This window comes from Salminus brasiliensis, chromosome 19 (genome assembly GCF_030463535.1).
Source record: "Salminus brasiliensis chromosome 19, fSalBra1.hap2, whole genome shotgun sequence".
Classification (NCBI taxonomy): domain Eukaryota; kingdom Metazoa; phylum Chordata; class Actinopteri; order Characiformes; family Bryconidae; genus Salminus; species Salminus brasiliensis.
In genome coordinates, this window is record NC_132896.1 from 9,793,665 (window position 1) to 9,808,371 (window position 14,707).

Sequence of the window (14,707 nt, forward strand, 5' to 3'; positions counted from 1 at the left end):
AGCAATGCCATTTCCCTGTCTATAACTAAAGTCCTTCCATTCCATGTGATTCATTTTAAGGAATATGCCTGGAATGCTGAAGTAAACTGGTCGGCTAAACTCTAAAATAATTATATAATAATAACTCCACATACAGGGTCCATATCAATGAAAGACTTCTCACCCCAAACAGACATCCACCAATCAACCATTAAGAAAACGTAGCCAGTCAATGACGTTGCCAGGATTCCATCCGGGGGTGGGGGGTATTCAAAGAGGCTGACTATAGCAATTTTATAACAGATTTATTACAAATATTAATAGTCTTAAATTGCCTAAACCAAACTTGGCACCAGTGTTTTGATGAGAAAGTCAATAAAAAAAAATTTTATAAAATGAAATACAGTATACAGTATAATAATAGTATATATGGTGTAGAACTGATAATATGACAGGACTATGTCATTTTCAAACTGAGTATGAGTAAAAAGAAATGTAATAAAAAGGTATTTTATTATACTGCTAAGCCCCAAAAGGAGAGAAAAAACAGGACAGTGTGTAATGTTATGGAATGTGATTTTCGTGATGTGAAAATTGCCTCCAGCCAGGATTCAAAATTGTGTAAAATGTCTGGGATTTCACATTGATTTCACATCAGCGTTTGCTTTTACAATCGCCACACACTCTAGCCGTGTTCCAAAGCCTTGGCAGCAGCAGAGGTAAGTGCCATTTCCTGGACGTTAAGTCATAGAAGGCTGTTTCAAAGTGAAGGACCCTTCATATACAGCCTAAAAAAATGCAGTTCAGAGCAATTTCAAGGACGCAACTAATGTATCCTTCTAGGTTCCCTCTGGTTAACCATTATCCTCTGCAAACTGCGTGAGTCCTACCTTTTTACCACCACTATATACCTGCATATGTATGGTCAAACTGCTTAAGCCCTGCCTTCTAACCGCAACTATTGGTCTACATGTACCTGCATCTATATAAACCATTGATCAAATGACTTAAGTCCCGCCTTCTAACCGCCACTATTGGTCTATATATACCTGCATCTACATCAACCATTGGTCAAACTGCTTAAATCCCACAGCCAATTGACCACAGCCTAAAAATACCTAAACACAAATGGAAATAAACTCAAGTCAGTTTCACCTTAGGATTTTTCTTTTATTTTATAGATTTTATAGATTTTATTTTATAGATTTTTTTTTCAATTGGCATGTCAATAAAAACATGTTCTGTAAAATGTGATACAACTAAAACTGCTTATTATATTTTAAGACACATAAGTTGACTTAAAAGGAGATAATTTTGCCATATTGGCTATGTATTAGTGTTGGTAAATGAGTACATTTGTATATGTATTGAAGTTCATTAACATGATTTTTGAGATATTCACACAGTCCTACAATTCAGGCCTACCTGAAGCTTCCCAGCCACAACATCCTAACCATGACGGGTGACACAATATCCTCTTTTTGAAAACTAAAATATGGTCACCCAACTTATAAGGCAGTAGCGGTACACCCTGGTTTTCCCAAACAGCAAAACGTAAATATGAAACTACAGAAACTATAGGCCAGTGTTAGCCAATGGTAAACATGCAAGGTCAGTCTTAGCCTATAGTGAACTAGGAAGCTAGGACAGTGTTAATCTATTGTAAACCCTCAAGCTTGGTCACTGTATCCTGTAGCAAACTAATAGGGTAGGCCAGTATTATTATATTGTGACTGGCAAACTATATCAGTGTTAGTCCATCACAAACAGAAAACTGCAGTGCCCACCCTCAGCTCACCTGTAGCCATGCCTCTGTGGCCAGCTGGTTTTTCCCATAAGCTTGTTGTGGATGTGATCCAGCCAGACCACGATGGAAACTCTGTGACCTGGAGCTATGCCACGTGCGAGCCAGTGCATCAGCTCAGGAAACCATCAGCCTCATCCCAGCTTAATGTCTACAAGCAAAGACACTCAGTCTGCGGTGGTTCTCAAGAGTGCCGGCATCCACCATACCCATTATGATACAGAGCACGGTATTAACAATCAGATTACAGTGTGCCAGGCGCAGTACCTATAAGCTGGCATGAGCAGAGACAGGAATGTGCCAGAGCAGACAGTGGAGCAAGCTCGAATCTCTGCAATCTTGAACAAAAGGAGCGCCACTGAATGCACTCAGCAAAAACGACCTTTGTTAAAATGAAGACTTTCATTGTTGGTGTGGTCTCGGCTGTACACTGTGTGGGCTAGTTGCGTCAATCACTTTTCAGTAGGTGGTAATTTAACATGGGCAATTTTGCCCTGTGAATAATCACATTTCTCCCTCACATGGGAGATGCCGGCCCCGGCTTTCTGTTCTCTGTTCTGCATACTTGTTATGCTCTTGCTAAGGCCTGAGCTGGCGAGTCTTTGAGGGCTCTTTGTAGGTTTAGTCCTTGGGCGGGAGGTGGACAACACTGGCGGGAAATGAAGTCCACCAAATGATGAGGACACAAAAGCAGGAATGCCACACATGCAGCAATGTACACAGACGCCATGCGGTCACTCCGCAGCTTTGTATGCAGCCCCACAGGTCACTCGTCCACAGCCGGCTCCATCCGAGAGGCCTCCGGCCATTGTCCAAAACAGGGGTCTTGTTTTTTGATGTGCGAGGGAGTAACACCGAATTCCAGGTCAGGTCAAACATGAAAGTGAAATTCTGGACGAGGGGGGAAAAGTTCACGGTTCTGGGAAGGTGGAGGGTGGGGGGTAAGGCAAGGTAGGGGTTATAAACATTAGATAGGCTACGTTCAGAAGTCTAATCAGTTGGACTTGTACCTTTTCCTAGAAGGTGGGAGTGTCATAGGTTTATAAAATCCTTCCCCACTTCACTGTGTTCAGTACACTGGTAACCTCAGTGTGGTTTGACCTTTGCTTTCTAAGGAAGCGCACTGACTGTGAGTACAACAACAACCGCAGTTGTTTTGAACTACGACAGAGCAAGCCAAAGCAAATCAGCTTCCAACACAAGGTCATTTCACACGGCTGAATCTGCTGCGTATGCAGTGTGTGAGGCTTGGATATCACATATAGACTTAGTCCAACCGAATGTCTCCTAAAGCTAAAGGAAAACACAGTGTGGTCTCTGATGCTGATCTCAGTTTGGGCAATCTGACTGTGGGGAAGCTCTCGTTTGCTGGCGCGTCCACCTACTATCCCAAATCCGCCTTCAGTAATCCAGAGGGCTGGAAGAGCTGGAAACAGAGCAGATATAGAAGCAGATGGGATTGTGGAGAAATACTACATAAATCAGCCCAGTCCCAACGTGCTCTCTCTCTCTCTCTCACACACACACACACACACACACACACACACACATTCTTTCTCCCTCCACCCTCTCTCTGCCCTTCACTCTATCTTGAACGAGGAAGGGAAGGAGGAAAGGAGGGGGTACTAAACGTGGGCACGCGGAGGAACGTCCAGTGCCAGACCCTTGCTCCCTGTCTGAGGCAAGTTTGTGTAAGATCAGATGACTTTGAGAAACTGTGACCTGCCTGACCGTCCATTTATTTAACTAGCGTGACAGACGAGAGCGCGCGCGGCTCCTGCCCGGTGCTCGGCCGGCCGGCGCTGTGATCGCGAGTCATGTGACGGACGCGCACGTGTTGGCTCGAGGAAGCTGCTTTTCAGCACAACACACACTGCCTGCCCTACTCTACACACACTCCCTCCTCACCTCTGCGATAGCAGCAGCGCCGTCCAATCACAGCCCGGCTTGCCTCGCGTGCTTTGCATATCTGTAGTACGCCTGGACTGTCGCCCAATCACAGCGCGGCGCCGTCCCCGCCTCGCCTCCCCAGTCCAGAGTGTGTTGTGGAGGAGCTGCATGTCTCTGACACGCTGGAGCTAACTGAACTTCACCCTTCGGGACGTTACGACGGCACGTATTTCTGTGGTTAAACGGTCCATTTCTTCCCAAGCTTGCTCAGCTTGTCCTTCAGGGGGGGTGATACTGTAATTCTGACAATGCCCAAGGTTAGGGTAAACAAACCTTTCCGTTACACTGAGCTCATCCAATGGAGAAGATTTCACTAATGCCCACTTACACAAGATCAACTGACAAGACACTACTAAAAGGCCTTTATTTTGGAAAAGCTTTTGGCAAAATAAAAGTTTGATGTGTGAAATAATCGCTCCTCAGTACGTACGGTCCTTTTATATATTAATAAAGCTGCAAAAAATAGGCAATTATTTAATCTTGAGATATATCCACCTGTTAGGCCTACAGCAGTTTGGCACGCTTGTTCACACCTAAGTTAGTTATAAGCAATGTTTCAGCCCACACTGCTTTTTGAATAAGGTACAGTGCTCACCAGCCAATCAGAACAGTGCTCAAATACAAATAGCCCATTTTGAGTCCTTTGTTTTTATGATGTCCTTAAAACGCCACACATTGATTTGGCTATAACAGCTATAATTCAGCCTGGACTGCTTGTTTCCCCTTCATTTTTACCTGATGTGTTCTCCTATATTTTACATAGCCAATGACCCAACCCACTCATTAGCACTCTCCCCATCACATGTAATGTGTGAGGACTGATGCCCGCCTCCTGCGGCACATGCGCAACCAGCCACCGCCTCTTTTCGAACTGCCACCAATTACAACATTACTGGGCAACCAACAGTGCCAGGTAGCCAGCTTTGTGCATCGGATAGCAGACGCTCATGCCAGCAGGCATCACCCTGAAGTGATGTGGGAAGAGAGAGAGAGGGTCATCTAACTACTTGAAGAGAGCCAGGCCAATTGTGCTCTCTCAGACTCTGGCTACTGATGGCAGGCTGGGCTGCTTTTTGAATGAGGCACAATACATGGTAGACAACCAAATAGAGCTAATTTACATGTATCAGCTGTGAAGGCCCAATAACAAACACACTGTTTAAGAGATAAATAGAGGTTGGAAAACAAATGTAAAAAATGGATTCTGACAGTTTTCAGAATGTAAAACCACACACTAATGTTATACAGTAAGTGGACATCAGGCAAAGAGGATCCATGTAGAAAATCAGCCCTTCAAACATTGAGTTTAGACTGAATTTGGCCATTGGAGTGGCAGTAGCAAAAACAGCCAGTGTGCAAACAGCCTGTCAGCAGCCTTCACAACTGGCCTAAATCAGGAAATCAGCAATTACACTCTCTAAAAGAACCTGTTAATATTCCACCTGTCCTTGTTTCAAACTCACAGACACAACTGTTGATGGGGGTCTGTTCATAATGGACTATCTGGATGGGTCACTGTGGGAAACTACAAGGTAATTTACTTTATTGACAAGTCAAAATAAGCACTCTGTTCTGTTTACTTGTTCATGCCTCTGCATGAGGAAACTCCATCTACTACAACACACAGTGCAGCCCGTAAGTCACAGGTTTAGTTTTTGATCAGTTGTCCAGTGTGTAGTCCAAGTCAAAGTGCACAATGTCAACCTTAAATAGGAGGGATATTTACACAGGTATTGAGTAAACCATAGAGAATCACATCATTTTCTCATGTACAACAATAATGTCAGAGGACATAAGTAATTGGACAAATAACTGTATCCTAAATAAGACATTTTTTTACTACAATTAAAAATAAAGGTGCTTCAATATTTTTTTTTTTGAGCAAAGCCATAAAAGAACCACTTTTGGTTCTCTTAAGAACTATTTTTGTAAAAAATAAATGAGTAAGTGCAAAAAAACATCTAAAAACCTTAACTTTTTTATTCATATTGTTTCTTAATTTGGTACTGCCAATTAACCCACCCATTAGTAGCTCCCCGCAGCACTAGAGATGCTCCCGACACTCCGATACATGCAAAGCCAAACATCACCTCTTTTCAAACTGCCGCTGTTGCTGCATCGTCTGTCCCCAGTTCCACCTCACCAGCTAACAGACGCTTGTGCTGGCTTAAGAGTGATGAGAGAAGAGAGCACAGCCAATTGTGCTCTCTCTGACTCTGGCAGCTGATGGCAAAGTGGCATGGCTCGGGATGAACTTGCAGTCCAGGATGGTTAAAGACATGTAAATCAATTCTACTGGCAGTCACACCCTCTTAAAAACACACAAAGTCATTCTTTGAGTGATTCCTTAATAAAAACTGTTGGTTCTCTAAAGACCCTTGTTTAAAAAGAGGTTTGTGAGTGTGAAAGTTTCAAGATCTTTCAGGTTCTAGGTTATTTTTAAAGGAATGAGGAAATGTGCTATATAAACTTTAGAAGTTCCACTAAAATAATTTCAATGAAATATTATCCAGATGATTCTTGCCCAAATTCGGCCCAGTAAAGACACTTACAGCTCAGTTCTGGCAATAGCAAGTGTGTTGTGGGCCAAACCTGGCCTAGCTGTAGCTGCCATATTTAAATGGCATAGCATTTGAACTCTGGGCCACATGTGGCCCTCATGCAGTATACTGTGTGAAATGTTTGAATAGCTATTGCTATTTTGGGCCAAAACTGACCCAACTGCTGCCAGCTGTGGCTGTGATCCGGCACCCAGATTCGGACCGTCATCTCAGTCATTCCGTGGTGGGATGTGGGACAGATGAAAGTGTAAATGTGGGCTAGAACTGGGCTATGACTTTTTTTGCAGTCTGGGTAGTAATAAAAAAAAACACATCTGAATGCATGCAATCAGATCTTCCACTTATCCTGTAGTAGACGTCGCTGTAAAAACAAAAAAGGAAAATAAAAGAAAAAATGGCTGGCAGCAATGGCTACCGAACAAAAAATGCTAAACTAACATTCAGCAGAAAAATGAAATAATATTTATAATATATAATACATTATACTACATTTTAATAAATGTTTTTACAAAAAACACAAATATTAGTTTTTCTTTGAATTATTATAATCTATTAGCTTCAGGAAAGGAACAGTCCTAAATATTCTGCAGCAAGATTCAAAATTACAGAATAATAAGAGGAAACACTGGCACACAGCCAGCACATGGTCAAATTCAGCAATTCAGACCACCATTACAATAACCATACAACTTCACCAAAGAGAAGCTAGCCCCGGGGACATGTTAACACATTGATGGTGAGTGTTAGTGACTTACTAACTGACTAACTAACTAATGAACACTTACCACTTACCCTTAAATTACAAGAAAGAAACCTTTTTTTGTAATTAAACTTCATTTGATTATCTGTATGTTTAATTACAGATCATTTTTTTAAATGTACATATATTTGACTGTAATTTTTAAAAATCAGAAAAATACATTACACAAGTTTGTAGCCACAACCGAACAGCTGTTAATTTGCAGAGAATTCAATTCATAGTAATTTACAGAGGCTTTGTTGATAATCATAAAAAACTACTCAAAAAATATATATTTTTAAAATTATATTAATAATATTAATTGTACACATATCCATCCATCAATGAATAACCATATGAGACTCTCAGTACACTATCTTGACAAAAGTGTTGGACTTCATTGTTTCTTCCAAATTCAAGGATATTAAAATGCCTTTGTTGTTTTTTGGAGGAACTGTCTCTACTGGGAAGGCTTTCTACTAGATTTTGGGGCAGTGATGTGAGAATTTGATTGCATTCAGCGACAAGAGCATTTATGAGGTCAGGATGTTGGACAATCACCACCCCACCTCATCCTCAACTCCCAACTCATCCTAGAAGTATTAAAAGGAGCCCCATAATTCTAGAGAACCCATTTCCACTGCTCCACAGCTCAATACTGGGGGGCTTTATACCGCTCTAGCCCACACCTGGCATTAGGCATGATGCTAATTGGTTCATGTTTATCTGCTCCAGAGAGTCCTATTCTATTGGCAATACTTCTCTACAGGACTAGACAAGCTCTCTGTGTGTGTGTGCTTTTCTAAATCTGTGTCAGCAGCAGGTACAACTTAAAGTACAAAATGCATTCATTAGATGGTGTGTCCACAAACATTTGGACAAGTACTGTATTCATGTGGGGTTTAACCTGAAAGTCTTCTTCCCGACTCCACCTCTGGTTCTTTAAACGATAAAAAGTTTCTTCACACCTCATTTACAAGAAAACGGTTCTCAAAAGAGCCATATTTCTGACAGTGAGTCTTCTATGGCATCACACACAGAATCCACAATCCTATTTGGTACCATTGTTTTTAACAGATGGCCCATGTGCTCTCATTCAGGTTAATATTCCCCTCATCTGCCCATGACTAAGACTTTGTCCCAGATCTCAGTCATTAGAAAGTGCTTGTAGCAAAGTGTAACTTGTCCTTTTTTGTTCTTGAGTCGTGCCAGTGGCTTGCATCATGTTTTGAAACACCAGAGGTCATAGTCTCTTTATGGCAGTGTGTGCCTCCAGGTGAGAGTTCTTGACCTGTTCAACAAGGGGCAAGGGGGGGAGTTTTTCAAAATCTTCAATCATCTACCACTGGCTGCCAGGCCATTTATGATCTCATGCTCTCAACAATATTGGAAACTCAGTTTTGGCTCTGCATCTTTCATTTGTTCGGATTTCTCAGTCTTGTGATGGTTTGTAGCAAGAGGTTCCAGATGCAGATACCACCTGCAGAATCATTCTAAACCTTCGGTTGGTTCCGCTGTGCATGGATCAATGATACAATGGCACACAGCTGTCCAAGAAACAGCTGAGAGCAGGCACCTGTTTACTTTAGGTCTCCTGTAATGAAAGCACCATTCACTGGTGCAGTTTCATTGTTGGGTGGGTGGTGTGGGGCCGGTGGGTGTATGGGAAGGGGGGGGGGTGTTTTTGATGTTATGTGAGATTATGTGAGACTTTTTAGGGAAGCTGCAGGATGGTTTATCATCACGTTCTTTGTAAATTGTAGTTTACCCGCCTCCAGCTAGAAGATGTGACGACATTGACATGAATGGATATCTCCAAAAATAGCTTTAATGGTCAGCTGCATCCTCTAGAGACAGAAATACAGACAGTCTATATGATACATGCAGCAGCCAGAAATGGTCACCGTGGATTTCCAAATGGGCAAATGAAATGGGCAGAACAAAACCCGTGGCTTTCTTTTTCTCATCAGTGTCTTAATTGAATAGTCTTGTGAGCAGGAAAAGCCCAGGGAACTTCTGCACTTTTGCAACCAGTTGTTTTTATTCTGAAAGAAGATCTAACATTTCCTATTTTTCTCCGTGAAGCAGCAGCTTTGGCATATATCACCTAAATTAGCCTCCAGTGCTGGACTTGGCAAATTAGTACTTCTGTTACGTTGATAGGGAAGGACGGAAACTTCTCTTTGATAGATGTCGTCTCCCTGCGCCTGTTCTTTCACAGCAGAGCCTCCATTAAACCTTCTCAAACTGACAAGCACTTTTCTAGTTGAATGGGGTCTAAAATTGGCTGGGAAAGGGTTCGCCAAAGCAACAAAGCACGTTCATTAAAAGCCACCCCCCTCCCCTCCCCCCTTGACCATAAGGTAAAAAACAAACCACGTGCCTCACTTAGTGTGTGGACATCAACTTCGGAAAACAAAGTGTGAACTGTATCGACTGTCGCCTATGGACAACCAGGGCTGGGCCACAACCCTATTGACCCTCAACGGGCCAAGGCCTCCTGGGCTAATCAATAAGATAATGTGACTGATGAAATGGGGTATTCTACTGATTGATACGTACAGTCACTGCAGAGTCCTCTACTCCGACAGCTGTCTGAAAGGGCCAGCACCTCACTCGAGTAACCTTTAACACACTAGTAGCAGGTGGCATGAACGCCCACGCTATAAGTAACACACAACATATAGGGTGGTTGTGGTGCAGTGGGTTGTAAAAATGGTCTTGAAGTCCTGTGTATAACTGGCCTTTTGTACTCTTTAATGCTGTTGCATCAGCTAAACAATGTCATTCAATCCCTAAACTCTTATCATTGATCTTTATTATTGTTTCTCTTTAGCTCTAGGACCAGCAGTTCTCATGAAGAGGCTCAAAGTTCACATGCAACATTTGGAGGCCAAAAGCCATCAGGTCAGGTATTTAAATATGGTGCCAGTGTTTGAACTGGTTTTAATGCACAGTGTAAAAGAATAAACAAAAGAGAACATACAATATTAAAGGGTATACTATATAGATATCCTATATTTATTCAGTTTTTGGCCTGATTTTGCATGCTCCTATGTACTAAAACAGGTTTACTAGGACCATTTTCCAGCTGTTCTTCATCTCTTAGAGTTAGTGACTGTTTTTGATTCTGTGCTTTTAAGGCTGATACATGTAAATAAATTGCCTTTGATTGGATACCCTGCATTGGGCCTCATTTGCAAAGCGGCCTGGGCTTATAACTTTAGTGTGAATGGGCGGGGCTAAACTCATGAGGTGCTTAAGAAGTAAATATAGTATGTACATACATTGGTTTTTGCAGCTTATTTTCTCATTCTTAATAATTTATTCAAATGGTTTCATTTAATTTTCTAATGATTTATATATTTATTTTAAAACGTAAGTACTATATGAGATTCATTAAAAAATCATATCATAAAAAATATGATTTTTTCCATAATATGGGCCCTTTAAGCCTATCTCCAAAGCCATCTGTTTAGATATGTAAATCAAGTATTTATTTATTGCACAACACATTATCTAAAAGGACGCATTGCACTCAATTTGCCAAGCAGAAGCAATTGTTTTCAGTCGCTGGGCTGACAGGGCCTTAATTCAGTGCTGTTTAGCCTTTTCTACTATGCCAGGCATGTCTTTGAATCGCTCCCTCTGACCTCAAACATTAAAACAGCACTGGTTTGGTCGATAGCTGGATTGTCAGAGTGTCGTTCAATAGACTATTGGCCTGAGGGCACTTCTGATTTGGCTGAGACGATGTATTACTCCTTTAAAGGCCTGTTGATTCAGATCTATTACATTCCACCTCATACAGTCTTTTCCCATTTATTATTTTCATCGTGTTTCTCGTTGATTTGGTGTCAGTTTCTGCGGCGGAGTAGGTTCTGCAGTTCTGACAGAGATGGAACAGTTTGTTTTGGTCTGCGCTGAAGCAAGCGCTGGAGTAAACAAGTGAGTCACTTTGATTACAATGAGTAGATCAACAGCATGCCTCAAGATCCTTAAAATCTGTAAATAACAGGCAATGAGAAAAAAGCCAGCATGCTTCAGCGTCATTACTGAAAGCCTTTCAGCAACTCCCACATACTACTGACTCCCAGATGACATGGACAGAACAATTTTGTCTAATAAATACCATGCAGTGCGGGAACATGTGTACATATGACACATTAGCCTTTAATATGGGTTTTGGCTACTATGCTTTCACTCATAAAAGCACAACAACACATTCTAATTTGTCCACAAAGCTCCTAAAAGGTTAACGCCACTATTGTGGAGTAATTTGACTAGTTATACATTGCATGCACATGAAATCGTATCCATGTAATGTTTTAATTGTATGTAATTGTCATATTTATATACAAAATCAATATATAATTTTATATACTTTTATGTGGGTGCACTGATTTCCTCCTACCTTCCAAAAACACATGGTAGGTGAACTGGTTGTGCTATACTGCCTCTATGTGTGAGTGTGTGAGTGCATGGGTGTACCCCCTGTCTTGTGCTTTTGGCTTGATTCAGGGCAGGCTCTGGACCCGCTGTCACCCTGACCAGGAAGTACCGAATAAGTAGATGGATTAATAATCAGTAGTCTCATGTGACCAGAAGATTTCATAGTACAAATTAGGTGATATAAATTCACCTTTAGCCATATAGTCGTCCGGCTGCTGCTGACAGCACAGAGAAAATATGGACCAAAAGAATTTGATAGAGGGACTCCACCATGTTCTCCACTATTTCAGCATACTTTGCAGGGGGTTGGTGTAAACGGCACGCTGTAGAGAAACCAGAACCAGGGGTCATGAACCAGGGGTCATGATGCCTACAACACAAACTGAGCTGTTTTATGTACTATAAACAGAACCAGGTTATTTACATTTGAGCTGCTCTATATAATCGTGAATAAATTAAATTATGGTAAATCTGAAAAATTTAAAAAAAAAAAAAAGTTTAGGGGACTAGTGTGCTATATTAGGGCCTGCATGTACCACTCCACTATAATAGGCCTATAAAATATTTTTTAATGTTTTAGGCTAAAACTTTTTCCCACAACTTAACAAAAAAAGAGAAAAAGGAATCTCAGTCATCAGACAGTGGATTAGTAACCACATAGGAACTTTGTGAGGTTTTTTTTTTTTTGGAGGTTTTAAGTGGTTCACACCACCACTGTGTACAGCTTTCACTCCGTGCGTTTCTGTGCTCTGGCATTAGAGATGAAGCCATCCTGAGTGACTGTGTTAACATCTCAGCTGCTTGATCATGTGGGTGACTCTCCTTTAGAGCTTCAGATATTAAGAGGGCTAATGAGGGAGTCGTAAATGCTTATAAACGCTGGAGAGTGTGTGAAATGTCTAAATCCTGCAGGTGTGTGTGAGGAATATATCCCTAGTCTAAAGCTGGTTGGCATTGATGTGGATATAAGAGACAGGTGAAGCTTGCCGTAGAAATGAGTCATAGGCCGTGAGCTGTTTGAAGCAGCACCAGCAGTTTGACTCCCTGCAGAGACAGACAGAGCTCAGTGCTTTAGGAATGGGTTTGGTGGGCAGCCCATCGTTGTCCATCGTGCAGTTTGCGCAGTTTTTCCCACGGCTTCAGCTCGTATCTCCCGCGCTCTTTGGATAATCCACGCACAGAAAGCGCGATTCAGCCACGTTGAAAGAGGCAGCGTTTGGTAACAGTTTTGTAACAGTAAGCGTGCGCGGCCCGTGTGCTGCCCCCAGGCGGCGGGACGAGGGTACTGCGAGCAAGCCAACCTGTATACCCCCTCCTCTGACTTCTCGGATCTCATTCTCTAGAAGATGGCGGACTGCGTTTCCCTGTTAGATGAGGAGCTCTCGTCCTTTGTCTTCAATTACCTGACAGAAAACTCTGGGAGCCAGGTAAGGGATGCTCATTTCCCGGCAGGCCGGGGCCGGGGCTCTGGCACCCGGGCGGTGTTTTTGCACGTTTCCCCCCGTGGCTCGGTGCAGCGGCTTGTGTGTGCGGGGTGCTCGATGCTGGGACAGTCTCCGCTCCGTGCAGCCGGTGTCTTGAAGCCCTGACGTCTGGGCTTCACGTGGAGTTTGGAGGAATTGGCGGAACAGTGTTTCACCATTGAATCACTCACTTAATAGCGGCTCTTTGCGCATCGCTTTTTGGATATTCGAGACTAGAGAGGGGCAGTTTAGATATTCGGGCAGATTGTTGTGACAGTAGAACTTGGAAAGGAGCGGATCGTTTGCCAAAAATCACAGGCGATTGCCCGGCGAGTCTGACACGTGGGTGCTGGCCGCGTGAACTTGAACTCGCTCGGTAATATATTCATGCAGCGCGTGAAAGCGAGAAGATGAGAGCGAAAATGAATAGAAATAATACAGCCAGACTTTGCAGCAGGGGCTTTTGTTTAGTCAGGCATTCACTAGTCTCCAGCAGACTCTGGATGAGCCTCGTTTTTAAAAAATTTATTATGCATGTATGCGCTCGCGTGCAACTAGCCTGCTTCGATATGCGGAGGAAAGGTGTATTGTAGCGGATTAGGCTGATTTAATGTTGTATGCTCGTGCACCGTGCACTTTAGCGTGAACCCAGACCTACTGCGCTGCTTTACTGCTATATAGCGTGGGCTTCGTTTCTCCAGCACAGCGCGCGTGACTAATAAATGAAGTTGTAACAACTTTTGATGCTGTTGTGGCCTGAGCGCGTGGATCGGGGCTATGTGGTGCTGCTGCTGTGTCCTGTAGCTCCGTGTGGGACTGCCTGGGAAGAGGTGTAGAGCTGTAATTACATATAACTTGTTTGCGTAACCGACGACGAGTTACGTTTGCGTAACTGATGAAAGAGTTTGGTAACAGGGCGAGAGTTGAACGTCTCGTGGAGCTCTGCTTTCTACTTTTACTGCACGGTGCTGGATTATGGGTCATGGGGGGGTTTTGGAGGGGGGGCAACATCGTTTTATGAGCTGATCTATTATTTATGATTGATTTTTAATTCAAAATAAATAAAGAGTGCGTGCGTTATACAAACACGGTTACACAAACAGTCACGTGACTAATTATGGCTATCACATAACTTGTTTTTTTTTTTTTTTCAAATGAGTACAGTAAGGGTGCGCGTGCGTGCATGAATTCTTAACAAAAAGTGATGTCAGATGTGTTGTGACTGAACGCGATGATTATGACCACAAAGAAGAGGATGAAGAGGATGATGATGATGATGATGGTGGTGGTGATCGTGATGAAGGTGCAGGAGTGCACTGTGCTATACGATAAAGCTCAGGTGGTGGCTTTATCTGATGTCCTCGCGCTCGTCGCAGGGGTTATTAGGTTGACCGCCTCCGTCTGGTCAGTGTAATAGTACTCCGTCCTCGTGACCGGAGCCCGAGCGCGCGCCGCTGCTGCAGTCATGTGCTCGCTGCTGCCGCTCCACGTCGTAGCAGGAAGGGGGCGGTGCCGGTGACGCGCGCTCGCCCTCCTTCGAGCTGCGCGGGAGGGCGCCTGCGCGCAGCCCAGCTCCTTACATCACGACTCATAATTCACCATTTACGCCGGAGAGAGACGGAGAGAAGTGCTGCCTGCTACTCATCTTAACAGCTTCGATTATTTTCCTCCTCTTAATCAGATCCCTGATGGAATAATTAACACAGGCTAATCCAAAACCCATCTACATTCGGGGTTAGTTAAAAACACCCCCCCACTC

The 14,707-nt window shown here is 43.0% G+C and overlaps 1 protein-coding gene across 1 annotated transcript in view; it reads left to right on the top strand.

The window, feature by feature from the left end:
• The first annotated feature begins 12,795 nt into the window (after positions 1–12,795).
• ppargc1b (peroxisome proliferator-activated receptor gamma, coactivator 1 beta) overlaps positions 12,796–14,707 on the top strand; it is a 49,921-nt gene continuing 48,009 nt past the window's right edge. The window contains exon 1 of the mRNA XM_072663493.1: positions 12,796–12,912. Within this exon, the coding sequence (XP_072519594.1) occupies positions 12,832–12,912 (81 nt within the window). The 5' untranslated portion in view covers positions 12,796–12,831. The remainder of the gene's footprint in view (positions 12,913–14,707) is intronic.